The following is a 15,650-nucleotide window of genomic DNA, read 5'->3' as shown; positions in this document are numbered from 1 at the left end:
GGCAGGCTTCCACTCAAGAATTTTATTTTTGTTGCCCCTTTGCCCTGCGGAAAAGCGACAGATATCATCTTATTTCACCCCTACCTTCTTCTTCAGGTTTCTGCCGCCTGGCTTTGCCACAGTTTGGTCATGGTGATAGATGCCCGTGTGCTGATAACTGCTCTCCACCTCGCCAGCAGACAGGGCCGCGGAGCTGAAAGACAACACACAGAGTAACATGCATCTCCCCCCTGCAATGCTCAAAGGCTCTGTGGCAACACAGCTTTCCAAAACTGAACTCCCCTTTAAAAAGCTATCGTAAACCCCGCCCCCAACCATGTTTTACTCCAGGACAGTTGAAGGGACTCTGAATGTTCCTTATAAATGGTATCGGTAAACCCTCACAGCTCAGTTTTCTGGTTTCAAGTGTGTCGTTCTCCCCGAGAGTAGAAACAGTCAAAGTCCCTGTGACACCGCTCGTTCCAGGGAGCCCCACAGCTACAAAGGAGGATCCCATTTGGTAAGCGACGTTACACGAAGCCCTCGCTGTAAATTAATCCTACCACACAACTGCCTGTCACGCTCCTCCCACACTTACCGACCAGCGTGTGAAACTTAAAATCAAGCTGTATGACTGGAGGCACTGCAGCATGCCGTCTTTCACTGAAGCTGTAAACTGACTGTGGGGTGAGTTAAGGCACTTAGAACTACTGCCACTCCCACTATTGACCCCGAACCTTATCTCTGGACGGTCTTTTTAAGCACCGCCCCCAAGGTTTTGTTTAACCTCATTCTTTGCTTATTCTCCCTACGACAACACTTTTTTTTTAAACAAATGTACAATTGTGATCGTATTCTCATTTGCCTCTTCCCCTGTAATATTCGATACAATGTACACAGGGATACTGCAATTCCCATAAATCAGCTATTCATTTTTAAACTAACCCCAAGGTGAGCAGAGTCTCGGCACATGGCCTTTAGAAACCGCACAGCTGCTCCACATTGTGTACAAAGAAAATACACTTAAGCAAAGGGAACAACAAGCGGCAGATCTCATCTCAGAGCTCAGGCAAAGGCTCCCAGACGTGATACCTGCACTCGTGATGACTGTCTTGCCTTCATGCCCCACTATCTGGGATTCTCTACATAACATGCACAGGGTGCTGCCTCTCTACTTCCATCAAAACCTAACAGTGTGCAGCACTGTCACTTGTAGGACACTGTAGAACCGGGATTATACCCAGGATCTTTCTGCTCCCATGTGTTACTCAGAATTTACAGCACAGAAACAGGCCACTCAGCCCAACAGGTCCATGAGCCTCCTCCCACTCTATTTAACCCTATCAACATACCCCTCTACTCCTTTCTCCCTCATGTGTTTATCTAGTTTCCCCTTAAATGCCTCTATGCTATTCACCTCAACTACTCCTTGTGGTAGCGAGTTCCACATTCTCACCACTCTCTGGGTAAAGAAGTTTCTCCTGAATTCCTCACTGGATTTACTGGTGACTCATATTTATGACCTCTGGTTTTGGATTCCCTCACGAGTGGAAACAACATCTCTATGTCTACCTTACTAACCCCATCATAATTTTGAAGAGCTCTATTATGTCGCCCCTCAGCCTTCTCTTCCTCATAATACTAGGAGTATTTTACAACGTAGCACTGTCTCTTGGGTTCACTGGTGAGCCCCTCCTTGTGTCACCGTCTTGAGACCCCTCTCCTCACACTTGTACATGGCAAATATAGAATGGATATGCTGAGAGTACTGTGTAAAATTGGACACAATAACCTGTCGATAAACTCCTTTTGGGCAAAAAGGTCATCAGGATCAGCAAAATCAGTACATTAAATAACAAATGGGTTAAGGTTAATGGGAGAAAGTAGAAAATAGGAATGATAAATTGTACGGGAAATATAAACCCATGTCACTGGAATACCAGGGTTAAATATCTCAATGGCGATGTACCATGTTGAAGAATTGTCCTGTGATGTCCTTGTTTTAGTATTCTGAATGCCTTCATCACCTGATGAAGGAGCAAAGCTCCGAAAGCTTGGTGATTTCAAATAAAGCTGTTGGACTATAACCTGGTGTTGTATGACTCTGTACATTTGTCCACCCCAGTCCATCACTGGCATCTCCACATCTGTTGTTCTTGATATTGCTCCCCATCACACCAGCACGGAGATGGGACCTGCTCCGCAGAGATCTCAACTATGTTCATACCAGTGCCAGCTTTAAGCACTGGTGCTCCAATCTCACAAGCTCCTCTCTCCCCCAACTCAACCAACCTCGACACCCCCTTCTTCCCCATTTTCTACCTCATATTGGCAACCATGCACCCACCTCCCCACCAAGTTGACACTGGAGTGTGTGTGTGTGTGTGTGTGTGTGTGTGTGTGTGTGTGTGTGTGTGGAGAGGAGAAAAGAGAATGGGACACCCCACTTCAGTGTTAAATGGAATCAATCCAACTCTCAGACTCAGTTACTCTGGCATTGTAAGAGTTATAAATTGCCCAAAATTACATTTTGTGTTGCAATACTTAACCTAAAAGGTGTAGACCTTTGTGTAGAATGTCAGAACACCGATCCGTTACCTTACAGGAACAGACACAGGTGGGTATTAGCTCAGCCCCCGCACTACCCAGCGACAAGCCACTGGTCGCCATCATCCCCTACTCTTGTGTGAATCGAGGTGGCAGACTCCCTGGTGAGACAGCCCTTCACTTTTCACTCTTTACTAGGAGCAGAGAAATCACAGATGATTTATGTTTGGTTAGAATCACTGTGTGAAATCACCACTATATTTCAAGAGACTTCTGGCACCAACAGCAGAGCCGAGGTGCTATGCCCTCGGCCCCTCTTCCATATACTCTCACACACTTGACTCCAACCGTCTTTAGTTTCAACACCCTCAACTTGGGCCACAGGTTTTGCCACTGTCAAATCTTCTCCATTAACACTGTTTTAACTTTAACTCATGAACAATACAAATGGATGAAAACAACAGTCAAGTGTACATTTCCAAGCATTCCACACAACCAAAACTCTCCGAGGATTCAGACCGAGGCCACAGGTATTAAAACCATAGCACGCGTCCAGTGAGTGCATGGGCTCAAACATCTCAGAATTACACGGGATGGGAACGTTCTTGGAGCTTTGTGTTAACTCAAACACGATTTCTGCAGTTTGCTGCACCCCGCAGGGGCAAGTTGGCGGTACTGAGATGTCTCCAATGATCCTAAATACACAGGTGTGCAACATGGCTCCCTCACCCCTGATCAATCTCAGCAGGGTGGGTGCAGTCGGAAGCCAGGAAACTGAATTTGGTGCCAATTTTCCAGTTTTTCTTTTATTAAAATAAAAACATTAATGTAATTTCATATTCTGCAAACCAACCAGCAAATAAAACCACCCGCTTATGTCAATAAATATCACTGCACAAGACACAGCACTGGAATGCGCATTGGGTGAGAGTGTGTGTAAACCCGATTTGGTTGAGCACCCACCTGTCCTGGTAATGCAGTCCCTGGAGCTGAGCAGCCAGGTATTGGGGCAGCTCCCACGTCACTTCGTTGGTTTGAACATTCCAGTAATAGTAGCAGCCAGTGTTCTCATCCCACACCTCCTGCCAGTCGCCCATCTCCACATTAGCTGTACAGAGAGAGACAAGGTCAGCTACTTGCACATTTGTGTCAAGCACAAAGCCCACCTCCAGTGCACACGGTCCTCCAGCGGTCTGATTTATGGGCCTGCCTTTCCCAACCTCTCCCAAAGAAGCGGCCTCTTAATGGGACCAATGGCATCCAAGTGGGCATTCTTTATGTGACTACAGACAGTAAGTGTTGGGAGGCTGGCCAAGTCCGACTCTTCAACATTTCAGGAATCTTACCTTTATGGCTTGGATGGGATTTTGGTTAATTTATATCAATATCAGGTTTGGTTTAAAAGGGAATAACTCCTTGAGGCTCACAAGCCATTTTGAAAGCTGTTTTGGCATTTTACAGGGAATTCAGTGATCGGGGGTCAGCCAGTAGGGCTGACAATTAAACTGGCCTCATGTTATCCCTCATACCACTGATGTGCGACCCAGCCAGACAACTGTAAGCTGTGCAGGCCTAAATTGGGCCCTCCCCATATCTTGTGTGAATGCCCACTGGAAGTGTTCAGAACATGACAACCATCCTTCTATTCCAAAAGACCATTAACGATTACAGTTTTGATGGCTGGCTCATCAACTTTCAGGAGAGCTCTTAACATATCGTTCTCCCCTTTGCCCCAACGGACAAAGCCTCCCTCCCTCTGGGAATTTAACCCCTTTTAAGTAAAATTTAATAATTAACATTTTCAACATAAAGGATCCTTCTGTAGGAAAATGATCAGAAATCCAAAGAGGAGTAATACCAACCTAACAGTGAGCACTGTATATAGTACCAATCCATCACATTCCTCCAGTGAGCACTGTATATAGTACCAATCCATCACATTCCTCCAGTGAGCACTGTATATAGTACCAATCCATCACATACCTCCAGTGAGCACTGTATATAGTACCAATCCATCACATTCCTCCAGTGAGCACTGTATATAGTACCAATCCATCACATACCTCCAGTGAGCACTGTATATAGTACCAATCCATCACATTCCTCCAGTGAGCACTGTATATAGTACCAATCCATCACATACCTCCAGTGAGCACTGTATATAGCACCAATCCATCACATTCCTCCAGTGAGCACTGTATATAGTACCAATCCATCACATTCCTCCAGTGAGCACTGTATATAGTACCAATCCATCACATTCCTCCAGTGAGCACTGTATATAGTACCAATCCATCACATTCCTCCAGTGAGCACTGTATATAGTACCAATCCATCACATACCTCCAGTGAGCACTGTATATAGTACCAATCCATCACATTCCTCCAGTGAGCACTGTATATAGTACCAATCCATCACATACCTCCAGTGAGCACTGTATATAGTACCAATCCATCACATTCCTCCAGTGAGCACTGTATATAGTACCAATCCATCACATACCTCCAGTGAGCACTGTATATAGTACCAATCCATCACATTCCTCCAGTGAGCACTGTATATAGTACCAATCCATCACATACCTCCAGTGAGCACTGTATATAGCACCAATCCATCACATTCCTCCAGTGAGCACTGTATATAGTACCAATCCATCACATTCCTCCAGTGAGCACTGTATATAGTACCAATCCATCACATTCCTCCAGTGAGCACTGTATATAGTACCAATCCATCACATTCCTCCAGTGAGCACTGTATATAGTACCAATCCATCACATACCTCCAGTGAGCACTGTATATAGTACCAATCCATCACATTCCTCCAGTGAGCACTGTATATAGTACCAATCCATCACATTCCTCCAGTGAGCACTGTATATAGTATCAATCCATCACATTCCTCCAGTGAGCACTGTATATAGTACCAATCCATCACATACCTCCAGTGAGCACTGTATATAGTATCAATCCATCACATTCCTCCAGTGAGCACTGTATATAGTACCAATCCATCACATACCTCCAGTGAGCACTGTATATAGTACCAATCCATCACATTCCTCCAGTGAGCACTATATATAGTACCAATCCATCACATTCCTCCAGTGAGCACTGTATATAGTACCAATCCATCACATTCCTCCAGTGAGCACTGTATATAGTACCAATCCATCACATTCCTCCAGTGAGCACTATATATAGTACCAATCCATCACATTCCTCCAGTGAGCACTATATATAGTACCAATCCATCACATTCCTCCAGTGAGCACTGTATATAGTACCAATCCATCACATTCCTCCAGTGAGCACTGTATATAGTACCAATCCATCACATTCCTCCAGTGAGCACTGTATATAGTACCAATCCATCACATACCTCCAGTGAGCACTGTATATAGTACCAATCCATCACATACCTCCAGTGAGCACTGTATATAGTACCAATCCATCACATTCCTCCAGTGAGCACTATATATAGTACCAATCCATCACATACCTCCAGTGAGCACTGTATATAGTACCAATCCATCACATACCTCCAGTGAGCACTGTATATAGCACCAATCCATCACATACCTCCAGTGAGCACTGTATATAGTACCAATCCATCACATACCTCCAGTGAGCACTGTATATAGTACCAATCCATCACATTCCTCCAGTGAGCACTGTATATAGTACCAATCCATCACATTCCTCCAGTGAGCACTGTATATAGTACCAATCCATCACATACCTCCAGTGAGCACTGTATATAGTACCAATCCATCACATACCTCCAGTGAGCACTGTATATAGTACCAATCCATCACATTCCTCCAGTGAGCACTGTATATAGTACCAATCCATCACATTCCTCCAGTGAGCACTGTATATAGTACCAATCCATCACATTCCTCCAGTGAGCACTATATATAGTACCAATCCATCACATACCTCCAGTGAGCACTGTATATAGTACCAATCCATCACATACCTCCAGTGAGCACTGTATATAGTACCAATCCATCACATTCCTCCAGTGAGCACTGTATATAGTACCAATCCATCACATTCCTCCAGTGAGCACTGTATATAGTACCAATCCATCACATTCCTCCAGTGAGCACTGTATATAGCACCAATCCATCACATACCTCCAGTGAGCACTGTATATAGTACCAATCCATCACATTCCTCCAGTGAGCACTGTATATAGTACCAATCCATCACATACCTCCAGTGAGCACTGTATATAGTACCAATCCATCACATTCCTCCAGTGAGCACTGTATATAGTACCAATCCATCACATACCTCCAGTGAGCACTGTATATAGTACCAATCCATCACATTCCTCCAGTGAGCACTGTATATAGTACCAATCCATCACATTCCTCCAGTGAGCACTGTATATAGTACCAATCCATCACATTCCTCCAGTGAGCACTGTATATAGTACCAATCCATCACATTCCTCCAGTGAGCACTATATATAGTACCAATCCATCACATACCTCCAGTGAGCACTGTATATAGTACCAATCCATCACATTCCTCCAGTGAGCACTGTATATAGTACCAATCCATCACATTCCTCCAGTGAGCACTGTATATAGTACCAATCCATCACATTCCTCCAGTGAGTACTGTATATAGTACCAATCCATCACATTCCTCCAGTGAGCACTGTATATAGTACCAATCCATCACATTCCTCCAGTGAGCACTGTATATAGTACCAATCCATCACATTCCTCCAGTGAGCACTGTATATAGTACCAATCCATCACATTCCTCCAGTGAGCACTGTATATAGTACCAATCCATCACATTCCTCCAGTGAGCACTATATATAGTACCAATCCATCACATTCCTCCAGTGAGCACTATATATAGTACCAATCCATCACATACCTCCAGTGAGCACTATATATAGTACCAATCCATCACATTCCTCCAGTGAGCACTGTATATAGTACCAATCCATCACATACCTCCAGCGAGCACTGTATATAGTACCAATCCATCACATTCCTCCAGTGAGCACTATATATAGTACCAATCCATCACATTCCTCCAGTGAGCACTGTATATAGTACCAATCCATCACATACCTCCAGCGAGCACTGTATATAGTACCAATCCATCACATACCTCCAGCGAGCACTGTATATAGTACCAATCCATCACATACCTCCAGTGAGCACTGTATATAGTACCAATCAATCACATTCCTCCAGTGAGCACTATATATAGTACCAATCCATCACATTCCTCCAGTGAGCACTATATATAGTACCAATCCATCACATTCCTCCAGTGAGCACTGTATATAGCACCAATCCATCACATTCCTCCAGTGAGCACTGTATATAGTACCAATCCATCACATACCTCCAGTGAGCACTGTATATAGTACCAATCCATCACATTCCTCCAGTGAGCACTGTATATAGTACCAATCCATCACATTCCTCCAGTGAGCACTGTATATAGTACCAATCCATCACATACCTCCAGTGAGCACTATATATAGTACCAATCCATCACATTCCTCCAGTGAGCACTATATAAAGTACCAATCCATCACATTCCTCCAGTGAGCACTGTATATAGTACCAATCCATCACATACCTCCAGTGAGCACTGTATATAGTACCAATCCATCACATTCCTCCAGTGAGCACTGTATATAGTACCAATCCATCACATACCTCCAGTGAGCACTGTATATAGTACCAATCCATCACATTCCTCCAGTGAGCACTGTATATAGTACCAATCCATCACATTCCTCCAGTGAGCACTGTATATAGTACCAATCCATCACATACCTCCAGTGAGCACTGTATATAGTACCAATCCATCACATTCCTCCAGTGAGCACTGTATATAGTACCAATCCATCACATACCTCCAGTGAGCACTGTATATAGTACCAATCCATCACATTCCTCCAGTGAGCACTGTATATAGTACCAATCCATCACATACCTCCAGTGAGCACTGTATATAGTACCAATCCATCACATTCCTCCAGTGAGCACTGTATATAGTACCAATCCATCACATTCCTCCAGTGAGCACTGTATATAGTACCAATCCATCACATTCCTCCAGTGAGCACTGTATATAGTACCAATCCATCACATTCCTCCAGTGAGCACTATATATAGTACCAATCCATCACATACCTCCAGTGAGCACTGTATATAGTACCAATCCATCACATTCCTCCAGTGAGCACTGTATATAGTACCAATCCATCACATTCCTCCAGTGAGCACTGTATATAGTACCAATCCATCACATTCCTCCAGTGAGTACTGTATATAGTACCAATCCATCACATTCCTCCAGTGAGCACTGTATATAGTACCAATCCATCACATTCCTCCAGTGAGCACTGTATATAGTACCAATCCATCACATTCCTCCAGTGAGCACTGTATATAGTACCAATCCATCACATTCCTCCAGTGAGCACTGTATATAGTACCAATCCATCACATTCCTCCAGTGAGCACTATATATAGTACCAATCCATCACATTCCTCCAGTGAGCACTGTATATAGTACCAATCCATCACATTCCTCCAGTGAGCACTGTATATAGTACCAATCCATCACATTCCTCCAGTGAGCACTGTATATAGTACCAATCCATCACATACCTCCAGTGAGCACTGTATATAGTACCAATCCATCACATTCCTCCAGTGAGCACTATATATAGTACCAATCCATCACATTCCTCCAGTGAGCACTGTATATAGTACCAATCCATCACATACCTCCAGTGAGCACTGTATATAGTACCAATCCATCACATTCCTCCAGTGAGCACTATATATAGTACCAATCCATCACATTCCTCCAGTGAGCACTGTATATAGTACCAATCCATCACATACCTCCAGCGAGCACTGTATATAGTACCAATCCATCACATACCTCCAGCGAGCACTGTATATAGTACCAATCCATCACATACCTCCAGTGAGCACTGTATATAGTACCAATCCATCACATTCCTCCAGTGAGCACTATATATAGTACCAATCCATCACATTCCTCCAGTGAGCACTATATATAGTACCAATCCATCACATTCCTCCAGTGAGCACTGTATATAGCACCAATCCATCACATTCCTCCAGTGAGCACTGTATATAGTACCAATCCATCACATACCTCCAGTGAGCACTGTATATAGTACCAATCCATCACATTCCTCCAGTGAGCACTGTATATAGTACCAATCCATCACATTCCTCCAGTGAGCACTGTATATAGTACCAATCCATCACATTCCTCCAGTGAGCACTGTATATAGTACCAATCCATCACATACCTCCAGTGAGCACTGTATATAGTACCAATCCATCACATACCTCCAGTGAGCACTGTATATAGTACCAATCCATCACATTCCTCCAGTGAGCACTGTATATAGTACCAATCCATCACATTCCTCCAGTGAGCACTGTATATAGTACCAATCCATCACATTCCTCCAGCGAGCACTGTATATAGCACCAATCCATCACATTCCTCCAGTGAGCACTGTATATAGTACCAATCCATCACATTCCTCCAGTGAGCACTGTATATAGTACCAATCCATCACATTCCTCCAGTGAGCACTGTATATAGTACCAATCCATCACATTCCTCCAGTGAGCACTGTATATAGTACCAATCCATCACATTCCTCCAGTGAGCACTGTATATAGTACCAATCCATCACATTCCTCCAGTGAGCACTGTATATAGTACCAATCCATCACATTCCTCCAGTGAGCACTGTATATAGTACCAATCCATCACATTCCTCCAGTGAGCACTATATATAGTACCAATCCATCACATTCCTCCAGTGAGCACTGTATATAGTACCAATCCATCACATTCCTCCAGTGAGCACTGTATATAGTACCAATCCATCACATACCTCCAGTGAGCACTATATATAGTACCAATCCATCACATTCCTCCAGTGAGCACTGTATATAGTACCAATCCATCACATACCTCCAGTGAGCACTGTATATAGTACCAATCCATCACATTCCTCCAGTGAGCACTGTATATAGTACCAATCCATCACATTCCTCCAGTGAGCACTGTATATAGTACCAATCCATCACATTCCTCCAGTGAGCACTGTATATAGTACCAATCCATCACATACCTCCAGTGAGCACTATATATAGTACCAATCCATCACATTCCTCCAGTGAGCACTGTATATAGTACCAATCCATCACATTCCTCCAGTGAGCACTGTATATAATACCAATCCATCACATACCTCCAGTGAGCACTATATATAGTACCAATCCATCACATTCCTCCAGTGAGCACTGTATATAGTACCAATCCATCACATTCCTCCAGTGAGCACTGTATATAGTACCAATCCATCACATTCCTCCAGTGAGCACTGTATATAGTACCAATCCATCACATACCTCCAGTGAGCACTGTATATAGTACCAATCCATCACATTCCTCCAGTGAGCACTGTATATAGTACCAATCCATCACATACCTCCAGTGAGCACTGTATATAGTACCAATCCATCACATTCCTCCAGTGAGCACTGTATATAGTACCAATCCATCACATACCTCCAGTGAGCACTGTATATAGTACCAATCCATCACATACCTCCAGTGAGCACTGTATATAGTACCAATCCATCACATTCCTCCAGTGAGCACTGTATATAGTACCAATCCATCACATACCTCCAGTGAGCACTGTATATAGTACCAATCCATCACATTCCTCCAGTGAGCACTGTATATAGTACCAATCCATCACATTCCTCCAGTGAGCACTGTATATAGTACCAATCCATCACATACCTCCAGTGAGCACTGTATATAGTACCAATCCATCACATTCCTCCAGTGAGCACTGTATATAGTACCAATCCATCACATTCCTCCAGTGAGCACTATATATAGTACCAATCCATCACATTCCTCCAGTGAGCACTATATATAGTACCAATCCATCACATTCCTCCAGTGAGCACTGTATATAGTATCAATCCATCACATTCCTCCAGTGAGCACTGTATATAGTACCAATCCATCACATACCTCCAGTGAGCACTGTATATAGTATCAATCCATCACATACCTCCAGTGAGCACTGTATATAGTACCAATCCATCACATTCCTCCAGTGAGCACTGTATATAGTACCAATCCATCACATTCCTCCAGTGAGCACTGTATATAGTACCAATCCATCACATACCTCCAGTGAGCACTGTATATAGTACCAATCCATCACATTCCTCCAGTGAGCACTGTATATAGTACCAATCCATCACATACCTCCAGTGAGCACTGTATATAGTACCAATCCATCACATTCCTCCAGTGAGCACTGTATATAGTACCAATCCATCACATTCCTCCAGTGAGCACTGTATATAGTACCAATCCATCACATTCCTCCAGTGAGCACTGTATATAGTACCAATCCATCACATTCCTCCAGTGAGCACTATATATAGTACCAATCCATCACATACCTCCAGTGAGCACTGTATATAGTACCAATCCATCACATTCCTCCAGTGAGCACTATATATAGTACCAATCCATCACATACCTCCAGTGAGCACTGTATATAGTACCAATCCATCACATTCCTCCAGTGAGCACTGTATATAGTACCAATCCATCACATACCTCCAGTGAGCACTGTATATAGTACCAATCCATCACATTCCTCCAGTGAGCACTGTATATAGTACCAATCCATCACATTCCTCCAGTGAGCACTGTATATAGTACCAATCCATCACATTCCTCCAGTGAGCACTGTATATAGTACCAATCCATCACATTCCTCCAGTGAGCACTGTATATAGTATCAATCCATCACATACCTCCAGTGAGCACTGTATATAGTACCAATCCAGCACATTCCTCCAGTGAGCACTGTATATAGTACCAATCCATCACATACCTCCAGTGAGCACTGTATATAGTACCAATCCATCACATTCCTCCAGTGAGCATTGTATATCGTACCAATCCATCACATACCTCCAGTGAGCACTGTATATAGTACCAATCTAACATACCTCAAGTAGTATATATCGGACTAATCCATCACATATGACCCAGGGATATGTCAGTAGAGATGCAGTGGCAGACAATTAATGAGATATTTCATAACACTCAGCAAAGATACATTCCAGTGAGAAAGAAAGACTCTCGGGGAAGGACGTACCATCCGTGTCTAACTAAGGAAGTTAAAGATTGTATCAAATTGAAAGAAAAAGCAGACAATTCCGCGAAGATTAGTGGCAGGTCAGAAGATTGGACAGAATATAAAAAACAGCAAAGAATGACTAAAAGAATAATAAGGAGGGAGTAATTAGAGTACAAGAGAAAGCTAGCTAGAAATATAAAAACAGATAGTAAGAGTTTCTACAGGTATTTAAAAAGGAAAAGAGTAAGTAAAGTGAGTGTTGGTCCTCTAGAGAGAGAGTCTGGGGAATTAATAATGGAGACTAAGGAAATGGCGGATGAATTGAACAGATATTTTGCGTCCGTCTTCACTGTAGAGGATACAAATAACATGCCAGAAATAATTGTGAACCAAGAGGTGAAAGGGAGGGAGGAATTTAAAACATTTACAATCACCAGGGAAAGGGTTCTGAAAAAAATATTAGAACTTAAAGCTGACAAGTTCCCAGGTCCTGACGGACTTCATCCTCGGGTCTTAAAAGAAGTGGTTGCAGAGATAGTAGATGTATTGGTATTAATTTTCCAAAATTCCCTAGATTCTGGAAGGTCCCATCAGATTCGAAAATAGCAAATGTAACTCCTCTATTCAAGGAAGGAGGGAGACAGAGAGAAGGAAACTACAGGCCAGTTAGCTTAACATCTGTCATAGGGAAAATGCTAGAATCTATTATTAAGGAGGTTATAGCAGGGCACTTAGAAAATTTCAATCCAATCAGGCAGAGTCAACACGACTTTGTGAAAGGGAAACAGTGTTTGACTAATTTATCAGAGTTCTTTGAGGAAGTAACAAGCAGCGTGGATAAAGGGGATCCTGTGGATGTGGTGTACTTGGATTTCCAGAAGGCTTTTGACAAGGTGCCACATCAAAGGCTACTACACAAAATGAGCTCATAGTGTAGGGGGTAACATATTTGCATGGATAAAGGATTGGTTAGCTAACAGGAAACAGAGAGTAGGCATAAATGGGTCATTTTCAGGTTGGCAAGATGTAACGAGTGGAGTGCCACAGGGATCAGTGCTTGGGCCTCAACTATTTACAATCTATATCAATGACTTGGATGAAGGGACCGAATGTATGGTTACTAAATTTGCTGATGACACAAAGGTAGGTAGGAAAGTAAGTTGTGAAGAGGACATAAGGAGTCTGCAAAGGGATATAGATAGGTTAAGTGAGTGGGCAAAAATTTGGCAGATGGAGTATTATGTGGGAAAATGTGAACTTGTCCACTTTGGCAGGAGGAATAGAAAAGCAGTATATTATTTAAATGGAGAGAGATTGCAGAACTCTGAGGTACAGAGGGATCTGGGTGTCCTAGTACATGAATCACAAAAAGTTAGTATGCAGGTACAGCAAGTGATTAGGAAGGCAAATGGAATGTTGTCATTTATTGCAAGGGGAATGGAATATAAAAGTAGAGATGTTTTGCTCCAGTTGTACAGGGATTGGTGAGACCACATCTAGAATACTGTGTGCAGTTTTGGTCTCCTTATTTAAGAAAGGACATAATTGCTTTGGAGGCGGTTCAGAGAAGGTTCACTCGGCTGATTCCTGGGATGAGGGGGTCATCTAAATGAGGAAAGGTTGGACAAGTTGGGCCTGTATACACTGGAGTTTAGAAGAATGAGAGGTGATCTTATTGAAACATATAAGATCCTGAGGGGACCAGAAGGGGTAGATGCTGAGAGGATGTTTCCCCTTGTGGGAGAGACTAGAACTAGGGGCCACAGTTTAAAAGTAAGGGGTCTCCAATTTAAGATGGAGATGAGGAGAATTTTTTTCTCTCAGAGGGTCGTGAGTCTGTGGAACTCCCTCCCCCAGAGAGCGGTGGAGGCAGGGTCATTGAATATTTTCAAGGCTGAGTTGGATAGATTCCTGATTAATAAGGGAGTCAAAGGTTATAGTAGGTAGACGGGAAAGTAGGGTTAAGATCACAATCAGATCAGCCATGATCTTATCAAATGGCAGAGCAGGCTCGAGGGGCGAATGGCCTACTCCTGCTCTTAATTTATATGTTCGTATACCTCCAAGTACATATAGTGCTAATCCATCACATACCTCCAGTGAGTACTATATATAGTATTAATCCACCACATAACTGCAGTGAGTACTGTATATAGTACCAATCTAACATACCTCCAGTGTGTACTGTATGTAGTACCAATCTAACATACCTCCAGCCAGTGTGTACTGTATATAGTACCAATCTAACATACCTCCAGCCAGTGAGTACTGTATATAGTACCAATCTAACATACCTCCAGTGAGTACTGTATATAGTACCAATCTAACATATCTCCAGCCAGTGAGTACTGTATATAGTACCAATCTAACATACCTCCAGCCAGTGAGTACTGTATATGGTACCAATCTAACATATCTCCAGTGAGTACTGTATATAGTACCAATCTAACATATCTCCAGCCAGTGAGTACTGTATATAGTACCAATCTAACATACCTCCAGCCAGTGAGTACTGTATATAGTACCAATCTAACATACCTCCAGCCAGTGTGTATTGTATGTAGTACCAATCTAACATACCTCCAGCCAGTGTGTATTGTATGTAGTACCAATCTAACATACCTCCAGCCAGTGTGTACTGTATATAGTACCAATCTAACATACCTCCAGCCAGTGTGTATTGTATGTAGTACCAATCTAACATACCTCCAGCCGGTGAGTACTGTATATAGTACCAATCTAACATACCTCCAGCCAGTGTGTACTGTATATAGTACCAATCTAACATACCTCCAGCCAGTGTGTACTGTATATAGTACCAATCTAACATACCTCCTGCCAGTGTGTACTGTATGTAGTACCAATCTAACATACCTCCAGTGTGTACTGTAT

The 15,650-nt window shown here is 42.9% G+C and overlaps 1 protein-coding gene across 3 annotated transcripts in view; it reads right to left on the bottom strand.

Moving 5' to 3' along the window:
- The window catches only part of LOC137327802 (formin-binding protein 4-like), a 55,481-nt gene that overhangs the window by 24,492 nt on the left and 15,339 nt on the right, over nt 1–15,650 (bottom strand). For all 3 annotated transcript variants that reach the window (XM_067993611.1, XM_067993610.1, XM_067993612.1), the window contains 2 exons: nt 3,490–3,634; nt 85–193 (listed from right to left, as the gene is read on the bottom strand). In XM_067993611.1, the coding sequence (XP_067849712.1) occupies nt 85–193; nt 3,490–3,634 (254 nt within the window). The remainder of the gene's footprint in view (nt 1–84; nt 194–3,489; nt 3,635–15,650) is intronic.

The sequence above is a fragment of the Heptranchias perlo genome, chromosome 12 (assembly GCF_035084215.1).
Source record: "Heptranchias perlo isolate sHepPer1 chromosome 12, sHepPer1.hap1, whole genome shotgun sequence".
Lineage (NCBI taxonomy): Eukaryota > Metazoa > Chordata > Chondrichthyes > Hexanchiformes > Hexanchidae > Heptranchias > Heptranchias perlo.
Note: the sequence above shows the minus strand (reverse complement) of the source record. Positions and strands in the feature narration are given on the sequence as shown.